The sequence below is a fragment of the Myotis yumanensis genome, unplaced genomic scaffold, assembly GCF_028538775.1.
Source record: "Myotis yumanensis isolate MYYU_CA2020_CCGP unplaced genomic scaffold, mMyoYum1.0.hap1 SCAF_2, whole genome shotgun sequence".
Classification (NCBI taxonomy): domain Eukaryota; kingdom Metazoa; phylum Chordata; class Mammalia; order Chiroptera; family Vespertilionidae; genus Myotis; species Myotis yumanensis.
Window position 1 is genome coordinate 20,163,469 of NW_027223753.1, and position 13,166 is coordinate 20,176,634.

The window sequence follows — 13,166 nt, forward strand, 5'->3', positions numbered from 1 at the left end:
GGGAAGAGAGTGACTAAGGTTGAGGGAAGGAAGAACAAGGGCAGCTCCATCCAGGGGAGAGACAATTCCCTTTGAGACCCAGGTCTCTGCTGCCCCTGAGATTAAAGGGCCTCGTCCCCACAGGAGGGTAGACAAGAACTCCCAAACCAGCCAGACCACTCACTCTGGGGCCGGTGGCATTTCCCTCGAGGTCTTGGTGGGAATTTGGACATGGTGGGATGACTGGGAGTATTGGCGGGTACTGCCCACTCTGTGCCTGATGTCACCTCCCTCCTCATGTCTGCAGAGCCCACAGATCTCCCTGCCACCCACCCCTTCAAACCCAGACCCGTTACCTTCTGGCCTGTGGAGCCCGGGAGTCCTGAGGGTCCCTGAGATGAGTTGGGGACACAAAAGAAGGTGTGATAAAGGAGAGGAAGGCTAGGGCCCCACTGCCCCTGCCCTACCCCTGGTCCCACACTCACCAAGGCTCCTGACTCCCCCTTCTCTCCCTTCGGGCCTTCTGAACACTGAGCAGGGAGACAAGGTGTTGAGAGGGGCCCAGGGTCCCCCCATGGACTGCCAAGGGCACAGCCCCTTCCCCAAGGCTAACCCCATAGGGCGATAGAGCAGGCCAAACCTCCAGCTCTTACCTGAAGCGGGGCATCCGGGGAGATTCGGACACAGTCATTGCCCTGGGGGTAGGGAGCAAGGGATCAGGGGTGGGGCCCCCTAGGAGAGTCTCCCCAGACCTGTTTTGAAGAGGATGGGCCCAGGAATCCCACAGTCCTAGGTGCCCCTAGAAAATAGAGATTTCCACACTAACCCCTAGATAGCTCCTGGCCCTCATCCCTCATGTGGGCCAGGCTGCAGGCTTCCAGCTGAGATGACGGGGATGATGGCTCACATCCCAGCCCACCCCCACCCCTCGGGCACAGCTGGGAAGGGTGCTGCAGCAGGCACGGCTGGGGCACTTACCCGGGCTCCCTTCTCTCCCTTGAGGCCTGATGGGCCAGGCGGGCCCTGCTCACCTTTCCCTCCCTGTGGATGAGACCAAAACGGGTGCTGGGACCAGAGGGGGCACAGGGAGCCTCCCTAATCTGGTCTTCTCCACCGTCCACCCCACAAGGGTGTGTAAATGAGCACAGCCCCACCACACCCCCACCACACACACAACACATGGATTCCATATGCATTCAACCACACGCCCTCCCAGGCCAAGAGGCTCTAGCTGTCAAATCTATAGTCTCACGCAGAGGGTATCCCTCCCCCACACCCCTGCCCAAGCACACTAGCTCACACGCAGCACCCTGGGACACAGGGACACGTGCATGGATGCAAACGTGGAGCAGCAGAAACCCACGGAGATGAGCGTCAGGCTGCCTGAGTTCAATTCCTGCTCCTACTGCTTTAGTACGTGACTCAAGTCCTATGACCGCTCTGAGCCTCAGTTTCTTCATCAATAAAATGGGCCCATGTCAGCAACTATCTCAACGTGTGGTGCCAGGTGTTTATGCTGCAGCTAGAGTGCTTGGCACAAGGCCTAGCACTCAGTCAGTATTACATACTCACAGGTACGCACAAGCTCACAAGCTCACATGCACACGCATGCGGCCTACCCCATTGCTCACAAGCTCTGCAGTCCTGTCAGGCCCACAGGTATATGGATTCAGCCCTCAACACCACTACTGTGGGCTACACACATGCAAACATGTGACCAGAGGTGCATGTAGCCACACACACACACACAATCACTGACACACACGTCACACACGTGGGCATGGTGGGGTTTCGGTTTACCCATAAGTGAAATGACAATACCCACCCCACAGGATGCTCAAGGGGATTCGGGAAGGTCATGGATGTGCACATGTGTGGCCCACGGCCCGATGTGCAGCGGGGCCTCTGAAAAGGGCAGTTCTTAACACCCTTATACACACCCAACCTTCACTCCTTCCAACACGCACATGTCTAGTCCCCACACACACGTCCAGGCTCAGGTAGCCCTGACAGAAACGCAGCCCCGGGGTGCCATGCTGTGGGATGGGCTGGGATCTCCGAAGGGGGCAGGAGTGTCCTGCTCTCCATCTGGGACTCACCTGGAGGCCAGAGGGACCCGTTGTGACCTGAGGGGACAGAGGAGAGAGCATTACACCTCAGAGAGGGAGAAGAAACCGGGCCCAGAGAGGACAACCCATTTAGCCAGGGTCACACAGCGTGGTGACAGGAACAACACGCTGAATCCCAGTCCCTGATCTGTCTCCCAGGCAACCAGCCGGCTGACCTGGTATCCTAAGGCTGTCGAACTTGCACAGGGGTCCAACCCACCCTCTCCAAACCTGCCTGGCTTTGGCTAGCTCCGACCCGCGGTTGCTAGGATAACATGGCTGCGTGGTTGCCATGGTAACCCTGTATATCTGTGGACTGCAGCCTTACCAGATTTGGTTGGGGACTAGATGGAAAAAGGGGCACTTCCAAGGGCAGGGGGTTTGGAGCTGAGGGGAGCAGGAGTTGTAGCCTTTGTGGACCAATGTGACTTGTCACCTCAGAAGATCAGGCCTTGGGGAAGTGTGACGCATGCTGCTCATGGAAGAGGCACAGTTGGGTACCAGCTGGGCTTGCACTGAGTCCCTCTCCCTTGTCCTTCTGGACCCCAGAGGGAGGGTGGGCAGGGCCAGCTAGAGAGGGTGAGGAGGGGAGGCCTTGAGCCAGCATGTGTTTTGGGGGGCCAGTGCTGGGCTGTGTCACTCTGAGTCCTTCCCCTTCTCTCATCCTCCAAGACCATGTGGGGGCCCTCGAGCAAAGCAGGCCTGAGTCCTGGTGGGGAGTGCAAAGCTGGGATCTGCAGCCAAGGCCCTGATCCTCCCGGCCAGCACCCCGTCCCCATTGCACCCTGGATCCCAATACATGGCCCAGATCACAGGGAGCGAGGCTGCCTTCCATGCAGCCTGGCTGGTGAGGATGGGGGTGGGGTCAAGCCCGGCTTGGGGAGATGGGCAGAGAGGGAGTGTGAAAGTGCACAAAGACCCCTTGTCCTTAAGCAAGAAGCTACCAAGTAAACCTCTGAGCAACGCTCACTCCCGGCCAGTGCCCACCCCACGCTGCACATCTCCTGCTCACTCACGTTGCTTTCCCGGGCACCATGGACACAGGGTGGGCACTGAAAGGGAAGAACAGGCCAGGAGTTCAGCTCTGAGGGCTCAGGACCACCCATGCATCCCCACACACGCACCAAGCACACAGAACATCATGTATGTTCTGGGCGAAGTCTGAGGGAGCATGAAGATAGGAATCATATCCAACAAGTCTTGCCCCTTAATTCCTACCCACCCAGAGCCAGGCATTTCTCAGATGACGAAACTGAAGCCCAGAGAGGGATAGCAGTGGACTCTGGGTCACACAGCTTGTCAGAGCAGAATGAGGCCTATAATCTGGGGTCCCATGGCCAAGGCCTGGGCTCTCCCCATGATGCCCATGGCCACTTGCTGCCAACTCAGCAGGAGTGTCCAGGACTAAACCCCACCCCCAAGGAAAGGCAGCAGACAGACATGACCCAGTACTGATCCCACAAGGAATGCTGGGAGCTGTGTAGTCATCCCACACCCCCATGCCCAGGCTGCAGTGCCCCAAAGCCTTGTCCAAAGGGTTCATGCTGGCACCTCTTCAACCGAGCTCTTTTTGCCAGTCTAGATGGGAGGCTTACCTCATCGGGGGCTGTCTCCTGATGGGCCTGGGAAGAGGGAGGGCATGGGGGTGGGCAGAGATTGGAGGGGATGAGGCACTGCTTCTAGCACCCCTGCCCAAGAACCACCAGGAGCAGGTGCCCTCAGTAGTGCCAGGTACTGTGTCTGCCTCACTCCCATTCATCCCTCCTTCTCAGAGCTGGCACCTATGTGTCTTAGCTCTGTCCAAAGGGGGCAGGTGGGAAGCGTGTGGGAGCAGAGTCTCTTATGCAAGAGGGCACGGAGGGCATGGAGGGCAGACTGAGGGTAGCATGGGCTCCTCCCCCCGCCCACCATCTCTACCTTTGTTCCCCTTTCTGCCTTCTGGCTGATTCTTCCCGTCAGCTGGGCATCCACCTGGGCAGACAGAGTGAAGGGGAGCTGTTGAGGAGGGGCAAGTCTGGGGCCCATGCTGGAAAGGGGTACTCAGACAGGTGACATCTGGCACCTCCCAGGGCATCAAGAGCCTGTTCAGGCCCCTGACACCCCACTGACCCCTTCCTTTCCCCCCACCCACGTGATGTCGGAGAAAACGAGACCGTGAATCAATGAGATCCTGTGTTCCTGCAGCCAAAGGCTGGGCATGATGCCCAGTGGGCAGGGAGGTTGCCCAGTCGGTGGGTGGGGCTAAGAGAGGAACTGGGCTTCCAGGCTACCCCTAGAGAACCTGCGAATGAGCAGGACAGCTGGCCAGGATGCTGGGTGCAGAACCAGCCTGGCCTTGACCGTGGCTGGGCCCAGGAGAGTGAGAAAACCCCAAGGGAAGCAGTGTGGTCTGGCCTCTGGCCTCAGGTATCCCTGTCCTGGAAACTGCCTTTGGTTACAAACCTCAATCTTGCCCTCACCAGGAGGGCCTGGGGTGGCATCAATGAGGGTCTGGGTAGTGCCAGAGAAAATGGGCACAACCCAATGCCAATAGGCAGGCAGGCACAGGGTCACCCCACGGGCTGTCTCTCTGCCTCCCTGAATCCTATAGGAACGGTACACACACAGGCAGACCTCCAGGGCCCCTCCCCACCCCAGGTACAACTGACCCTGGGGCAGACCTCAGTCAGGTTGGCTGAGGAGTGGTCTCCCTATGTCTGCTGGGCCCATGTCTGCCTGCCCTGCCCACCCACCTTCCTACTTTGAGGTTCCTCCAGGCAGAAGCAGCGAGTGTAGACCTTGCCCTCCGTCTGCGGGTTGATCTCGATGAGCTCATTGCTCTGGGTGTCCCGGCGGGCCTTGGAGGCCTCTGGAGGGCACTGCCCAGTGTGAGGGAAGGGCTGGGTTCAGGACAGAAGGCTGACACCGCCCTTCACCCACTCATCTTAAGATCTCTAGGCATCCCCTCCCGGTCGCCCACCTCCAGCACACTGTGCCCCTGCGCGGTGCCCCATCACCCCCTCCCCCCGCTGTGCCGGGCCGGGCCACTCACCCCGCCTGGTAAGATCTCACAGCATCCCTCCTCCAGCACCAGCTCGGGGTCGCAGTAGATGTGTGCCTGCTGAAGGTCAAACTGCAGGGGACACACAGTCAGCTTCACGCCATTTTAACAGCTAGTCCTGGTCCCCAGTGAGGCACGGAGAAGCCTCCGCCCTAGGATTTGGCCTCAGAGGGTTTCTAGTCTGGCCTGGGAGACCATCAGGAATATCGCTGTCACCAAAAGGGAACAACACTGCGTGTGCAGGGAAGGGGGAGAGGAGGGAGAGGAGGGAGAGGAGGGAGAAATGTTCACGTTGGCCCAGAGAAACGGGGAGGAGGAGGCTCCATTCCAGCTGGGCACGCAGGACCAGTAGACGGTCAGCAGATGGGCATGCAAGGAAAAGCATTGCAGGTGGAGCTAACAGCACAGGCAAAGGCATGGAGGTGTGAAAGTCTAGCTGGCGTGGACGGCCAGGATGGAATCGAGAAGAACAGAGCTGCAAGGAGAGAGGTCAAGGAAGCCGCCGCTGCGCACATCTGTAAGGACCAGATCGGAAGGGCCTTGAATGCCAGGTGACTGTGTTTAGGCTGCATCCGGGGGGCAGTGGGGAGCCAAGCCAGGATTCTGAGCAAGGGAAGGACCTGGTGAGAAACAGATTCCAGGGAGCTCGCTCAGGCTCCCAGAAAGCGGGAGCAGAGGCCAGAGCCCCACCTCGCACTCACCGAGACGGGTTTGGCCTGCTCAGAATCCAAGCCCAGAAAGACATGACCTACAGGCCGAATGGGTCGCCGGGGCCCCAGAGGCTGGGAGGAGGCTGAGGTGCAGTCCACATGCACGGAGGCCACGCGTTCTGCCACGCTCAGCTGCAGCTTGTGCCAACGCAGGTCAAAGAGCTGGGGCACCGAGAAGATGCAGGACACAAAGTCGCCGTCGTGGCCCAGGGCCCGCAGTTCCAGGCTCTGCTCCTGGCTGTTCACTTCCAGGGAAATCTGGGTGGAATTGGGAAAGATGCAGGACAGAGGATCAGAGCCCCGGGAACACAGCATGGCACAGTTCATTTCACAGGAGGGGAAACTGAGGCCCAGAAAGGGAAGAACACTGGCCGGGGTCACAGAATGAGAGAGGTGCTGGCGGGGTGGGGGTGGCCTTGAGGGTGGGCACTGGGGCGTAGACAGAGCTGGGCTGGACTAGTGCTGCTCTCAGCCCCAAGAGCAACAGGTGGAGGAGTGGGGCTCACCTGCGGGTACCCCTCTCCATCGGTCACTTGAAACAAATACCACGTGTTCTGGTGGGTGTGTTTCTTCAGCAATAGCGTCAGCACCAGGGTGAACTCATCGGGGAGGCCCCGAGGGAATACTCGGCTGGGGACAGAGGAGGGAGGGTGCCCAAGGCTCAGGGGAGAGACCGCCTGCTGCCCACCCTGGGCCCTGGGGACTGTTGAACCTACACAAGATACCCGCAGGCCCACACTTTCAAGTACACACACCCATTCATTTACAGACATTCCTTGAGTGCCTACTATGTGCCAGGTGTGGGTCTGGCTGCTAGAAATGACAGTAGTGGGAACACAGAGGAGGTGTCTACCCTCATGGACCTTTCAAGCCTGACAGGGCGGGAGGTGATGGGGGGAGCAGACCATAAACAAAGAATCCCCAGAATGACTATTTCACCATCTCATGACAATAGTGGCAAGTGCTTCCAAGGAATTCAGGATGTGCTAGGGAGAATAACTGGGTGTGTGTGGAGCGGTGGGGGGGGGGGGGGGGGAGTGGCGGGGAGCAGGGAAGAGAGACACTAAAAAAAGATGAAAAGCGTTCAGTAGGACTAGAGAAGCAAGAAAGAAAGAGGACCATTTTGGGAGATGAGGTTGGAGAGGTAAGCAGAGGCCAGACTATCCAGGGATTTGTGGGAGTTTGGATCTCTCTCTCTCTCTCTCTCTCTCTCTCTCTCTCTCTCTCACACACACACACACACACACACACACACACACACACTCTTGCCAGGTTCCACCCCCATCCTGGGGTCTTCATGATACCCACAGGATGCAGACCTGTCCCCAACCACTGCTAACCAGAGACAGGAGAGGGACAGAGTGTAGGCCTGGCAGGCACCCCATCTTTGCCCACCCTGCAAGCCCTAGGAGTGGAGACCAGGGGGTGGGATAAAATGACCCATTGGTGCTGCTAGGCTTAGCACCTTCACATCCAGCATTGCTGGTGAGTGTGGCTGAGATCAGTATGGACTCCCAGCGGTCACTCTGGGGCCTTTACCGTGTGGGCTGGGTGAGCGGGGTCGCCCCCAGTCGCAGGATGAGAGGCCCATTGGGGTTGCGGATCTTCTTGATGGCAGATATCTTCATGAAGTTGAGTCGGCGGATGAGGTTGAAGCCTTCAGGGGAGACGCCAAGTGTGGGCAGATGAGTGCAGGCCACTCCAGAAAAAGGCTGAGGCAGCGACAGCAGGATGAGAGGGGCACTCACCAGTCACATTGGTCGATAAGTCACTCCTGTGTTCCAACTTGAGTCCTTCTTGCTGCGAAGGTGGGCACTTCTCACCTGGAAGGAAAATTGATGTGCACAGGTTAAGGTAGCTGCACAGCCAGGCTCTTGGGGATCCAGGAAGGAGTTTATAGTCCCCATTCCGGACCTTTAGCCAGGCTGTGCCTTGGATCAGCTATCAAGGAGGTAAAGGCTCCTGGAGAGGGGACAGCTTACTTCAGGTCTCTAAAACCCTGAGGGGACAGGCGGGGTACCATGGGCCTGCCTCCTCCCTAGGCCTGATTGAGCAGCAGTGTGGGGAGAGGCATCACAACAGGAGAGACGGGGGCTAGAATCACAAAGGCCTTCCCATCAATACAGATGTGGTAGCTGGGGCAGGACTGTGAACACAGCTCCTGGAAGCTGCACATTGGACTCCCTGGCTGCCTGGCCGGAAGAAGACATCTGGATCCCTAAGCCCGAGGACTCCACTGGGGCCTCCCTCCCCCAGGTCTGACCAGAAAGATTATCACTGTATTCAACAGCAGCAGCAATGGGTGAGTCACCCCATGGCAATGGGCCCAGATTCCTTACAGATGTTGAAATTCTCTGCCCCATCCCCCAGGGGACCCGGTGAGACAGAGGAGAGCAACGCACATGTGCACACATGCAGAAACACACATGTACACACACAATTCACAGGCCGTCACGTGCCCCCAGATGCGCACCTCTCCCGCATCAGCCTCCTTCGGCTGGATTTGGGTCCTAGTAGTTCAATTTCTACTCGGTCAGGAGGCTGAACTGCTGAGCCCAGAGGGCACCCGGCAGGGCAGGGCAAGTTGCCCGGTCAACTTCCTCTGGCTTTGGGCCTTGGAAAGCTGCACCCTCTGTCTCATCCAGCGTCTGGGCCCCAAGGCGGGCCCTTTATCTGAGATCCAGGGCCAGCCGTGGAGGAGGAGCACTTGGCTGGAGGATGGCGTCTCCACCTTGAAAAGGATCCGAGGGGCCTGGGTCTCTTTCAGGATGCAGCTTCCTTTAGTAGGAGAGCCCCCTGCCTGCTCCTCTCTACCCCACAGCCCGACCAGCACTCTGTGCACAGGAGAGGTTTATGTATCAGGGAGGACGGGGTTGTCTCACACACAGACACAGGAATAGGCACAGATGCATAGAGCGACCCTGGGATGCAAACACAGAGAGGCCCAGAGACACACAATATGCAGGCAGACACACACACACACACACACACACACACACACACTAGCTCACCTGGCACAGGCTCACATGCACAAACACCCAGGCCACCCTGCGCCCAGCCTCCAGACTCTCCTATACATGCCCACACGGCCTAGGACATAGGTACATAGGACCTGGCACCTCAGGGAGCCAGTCACAGGCCTCATGTGTCATCTCACCTGTATTTGCCCCATGGCTGCAGGTGGCCCAGAGACCAAGCAGCCACAGGCCAGGAGCCCAACATGCCCACATCCTGGCTCAGAGAGGCCGGCCACAGCCGCAGCACCTGAAAATCACAGAAACCAGGGAAGTGGATTGCTGAGCTCACGCGGCACAATTCCACATGTGGGCAAGTAGCAGACAGCCCCTGGGGCCCAAGCCCTGGTCTGGGGTGGCAGGAGGTCTGGCCAGGCATCAGTCCCTCTCAGAGGCCCAGCCACAGGCTTTGGGCTACGATTTGGGCCAGGGTGATATTCAAAATATTTAACCACCGGTATGGCATGGGCAGCAACCAGCCAGAGCAGAGTGCTGGCAGGAGCACAGCGTCCAGGCGGCATCTGGCTGTGCCGGTGGAGAGTCGCTGGGCTGAGGAGACATGTAGGGGATCCTAGAAGGCCAGGCCGATTGGGAGAGTGAGGGACCTGGAGGCAGAGGCTAGTCACCAATACACTTAGAAGTATCTCAATATTTTGTCAATATTTTACCTGTGCGCTGTATTTGTATATACTAGCCTGGTACCTGGCGAGCTGCACCCAGCTCAGCCAGGAGGCCCTGCTAGTCACCCACAAGGCCAGGGGCTGACAACTGGGCTGCTTCCTGGCAGGCATCACAGGGTTGTATGTGCGCCAAGGAAGCCTCCCCCATGGGTACAGTGAGCGGGTACAGAGAGCAGGTCACCGGGGCGCAGGTTGTTGCCAATCTTCAGTGCTGATGGATGTTCATCTTTTAGTTTTATTAAACGCTGGATGGATGGACCCAGATAAATCAATGCAGGCGCAGCCAGCAGCCAGCAGAGCCATACATCAGTCAGCCTCCCCCAAGACTCACACACACGTGCGTGCGCAGAGTCATGCATGTGTCAGCATGGCACACAGATATACACAGGATATACACACAGACACACGTATGCCCATATATGCATACAAGCCTACCTGTACACAGGCATGCTCACAGAGATCTATGTTCACCAACATACCCAGACACAACAGCTTGCACATACACACGTGTACACAGCTAGCCTATGAATGGCCTTCCTATTGGGAAGTTCTTATGCAAGTCTGACCTCATTCCCTCCGGCTGTAATGAATTCTATTTCTCCTCCCTCAGCCCTGGATAGGGAATGAGAACAGAAAGGACTCCCTCACCTCAATATATTTGAAGATAGGACCCCAACCCCCTTCTTCCTGGGGCAGAACTGTTCTCCCACTTTATTCATCATCCCCCATTCTAGGGGTGTTCACATCCCATCTCTCAAACCCAATCCTGGCCTCCCCCTCCTTCCAGTCAATGGAGGGGCTGCCAACTGTTTGAGACGTGTGAATGCATGTGGAGGCGTGAACATTGATGTATTTGTGTCCCCTTCCCACTCCTGTCTCTGGCCTCCACTCCCCTGGCCCCAGCCAGAGCCAGGGGCTACAGGGACAGAACCTGCCAAGAGATGATCCCACCCCAATACAAAGGCACAGATCTGAGGGTAGGGAGAGGCAGAACTGGGACTCAGTTCAGAGCTCATCCCCTATAGACAAGGCAATTGAGACCCAGAGAGGGAAAGCCACTTGCCCCAGGTCACACAGCAAGTCAGGGCAGAAGGGACCCTTCAGCCCAGAGCCAGGAAGCAGCCCACTCCACCCCCTACTTACCGTGGCTGGAGATCCCCCTACCTCACTGAGAATCCAGTGCAGCCCGGGGCAGCCAGCCAGGGGGAGCAGGGCCTGGGTTCCTCAGGCCCACGGGGTGTCCTCGGTCGCTTCTGGCTGTCCTCGGGTCCCCAGCGGCCCAGGTCCTGAGCTCTTGGGGCTGAATGCTGCCCAGGCTCTCGGCCTGCCCGCCGGGACTGGCGGGACTGCTGGCCACTCCGGGTGGGGGAAGAAGGGGAGGTTCTAGGGGGCTGGGGATCAGCCAGGGCTGCTAATGGAACACAGCTGGACCCGCCCCGCCAGGCAGGAGGAGGGCGGGAGGGCCAGGAGGGGGCTCGGCAGCGGCAGAGGCTGCAGACGCACAGCCCGGTTCCTGGCCTGGCTGTCCTCCTAGGCCCGCCCTCCCAGTTCCCGCCAGGTGAGCCAGCCAGCCAGCCAGCCAGCCAGCAAGGCGGGACCCTGCGTGCCCAGAACTGCCCTGCAAGGGGGCTCTGGGGGCAGGTGGGTGGGTGGGGAGGCCGGCCCTTTAAGAGCCAGGCCTGAGCTGGAAGGGCCTCCCTGTGCCACCCCCTTCTCCTTTCCTGGCTGGGCCTCTTGATGGCTGGGGTATCTGGGTGGAGACCCTCCCCCCACCACTTCCATGGCACCCGTGACGTGGCTGCTGCCCAAGCCTCCTTGGTCAGCTTTTCCCAGTTTCTCGTCCTAGCATTTCCCGTTAGTCTGTTTCTAGGTCTGTCTGAATTGGGGGGAGGGTGCTGTCCGCCCCAGCCCCCACCCAGGAAGGGGAGCTTGAATTAACCCCTTCTGCTCTGGCCTCTTTCCGTTATTCTTCCTTCCTCCAGGCGGTTAGCAGGGCTCCAGCCCCTGTCCTCCGCTCTGTGGCTTCAAACACACCGTTTACCTCTGGCTGCATTTCTCCTCTGGAACATAGAATAATGGCCTATATGCCTTACCAGGTTGTTGTGAGCAGGAAACGAGCTAACAGCTGTAAAAATGCTTACTACTGGGTTTGGCACAAAAGAGGAGCTCAATAAATATTCACTGTTGGGATCATTATTATTGCGAACCAGGCGGGAGGTGGGGGTGGGGTGAGGGGTGAGGCTGGGATTCAAGCTTATACCCAGAGATGGAGAGGCGTTGCTTTATATCCAGGATCTGGGGAAGCAAGAGGAATTGAGGCTGGATGAGAGACTGGACTTCTGAGGAGAAGGGAGCAGGCCATGTGTCCAGTTCTGCCCAGAGGCAGGGGAATTGTCAAGGGTCTTCCAAGGGTCTCCCCCAGAGGCAGCAAATTTCTGGACACCAAGGCTGAGCAGCCACAGAGACGTGGGTTCAAGAGGCCCATGAGTGGTAGGAGTGGTATGAGGGTGAGGGGGACCAACTGGTTTGGGGGGGCTTCTGTAGAAACGACATGGCGTAGCCCTGTGGCCCCATCTAACCCAGGATTTCCCGCCTCCAGAACCAGAGGCGCTGAGTCAGCGGAAACCACAACCACGGCCACGGAGGCGCCCCGGCTGTGGTCCCTGCACGGAGCCGGCCCAGATGTGGCTACGACAGTGGTGGAGCCTGGGAATCGCTGAGCTCAGCAGGCGGGAAGTGGAGGGGGTGCAGCCTTCTGGGTGCTCCGGCCTGAGGGGTGGGTAGGCACAGGCCAGCCTGGCCAGAGGGAGCTGCCCCAGTGGTGGGCAGTGGGGAAATATTAGGCAACACAGCTGGGTGAGGCTCTGTGTCGAGAACTTCACGTAAGCTAGCTCCTTTATTCCTTACAACCACCCAGCAGGGAGAATTCTATTCTTATCCCCATTTTACAGATGGGGAAACCTGGAACATAGGCACACAACTTGAGCCTGGGTAGTGGGTAGTTGGGCAGGGACCCATGCCCAGCGAACCTGGACTCATAGCATAAGTTCCTAACCACTGTGCCACTCTGGGAAATTCCTACCTTTCATTCCCCAGATCTCCCAGGCAGCAGGGGATGGCTGGACCCAGACCTGGAGGGACACAAGAAGGGGGAGGGCAGATACCTTCCCACAGCACCCAAAGGTGCTCACCATATAGCCAAGCCTGGGGCGCGTGCTATACCTAGATACACTGTCACAGACACAGTCTAGAAATGAGCCCATGCCCCCTCCTCCCTCCAACACATATGTACATACATCCAGAAGCATGCAGTCAGATATGCTCTATCATGACATGTGTGTGTAGACTCCACATGCACATGTAGGCACTCATGTTCATACGCAGACATATGTACATACATAATACTCCTCCATATAAACAGACACACACAGAGAGACACCAACTCAAACCCAGGTGCACAATTCTCAGAATGCATGCACACCGCACTGCAGGCACTTGGACATACACACATGCATGCACCCACAGACATGTGCACACACAGACATACACACAGAAACACACACATGTGCTCACAGGTGTAATTACTCATATATGCAAGCAGAGGAACCTGCAGACCTACAGCACATACACAGGTG

At 58.0% G+C, this 13,166-nt stretch overlaps 1 protein-coding gene across 6 annotated transcripts in view; it reads right to left on the minus strand.

Annotated features, from left to right (window-relative positions):
* COL16A1 (collagen type XVI alpha 1 chain) overlaps positions 1–10,999 on the minus strand; it is a 48,433-nt gene extending 37,434 nt beyond the window's left edge. For 2 of the 6 annotated variants that reach the window (XM_070404599.1, XM_070404596.1), the window contains exons 1-16: positions 10,675–10,999; positions 8,995–9,101; positions 7,586–7,660; positions 7,377–7,494; positions 6,344–6,467; positions 5,829–6,095; positions 5,119–5,199; positions 4,820–4,945; positions 4,005–4,058; positions 3,683–3,709; positions 3,104–3,139; positions 2,079–2,105; positions 958–1,020; positions 633–674; positions 465–509; positions 336–371 (exon numbers count right to left, since the gene is read on the minus strand). In XM_070404599.1, the coding sequence (XP_070260700.1) occupies positions 336–371; positions 465–509; positions 633–674; positions 958–1,020; positions 2,079–2,105; positions 3,104–3,139; positions 3,683–3,709; positions 4,005–4,058; positions 4,820–4,945; positions 5,119–5,199; positions 5,829–6,095; positions 6,344–6,467; positions 7,377–7,494; positions 7,586–7,660; positions 8,995–9,067 (1,194 nt within the window). In that variant the 5' untranslated portion in view covers positions 9,068–9,101; positions 10,675–10,999. The remainder of the gene's footprint in view (positions 1–335; positions 372–464; positions 510–632; positions 675–957; positions 1,021–2,078; positions 2,106–3,103; positions 3,140–3,682; positions 3,710–4,004; positions 4,059–4,819; positions 4,946–5,118; positions 5,200–5,828; positions 6,096–6,343; positions 6,468–7,376; positions 7,495–7,585; positions 7,661–8,994; positions 9,102–10,674) is intronic. The other 4 variants (XM_070404597.1, XM_070404600.1, XM_070404598.1 and 1 more) reach the window with 4 other exon arrangements.
* Between the last annotated feature and the right edge of the window lie 2,167 nt (positions 11,000–13,166).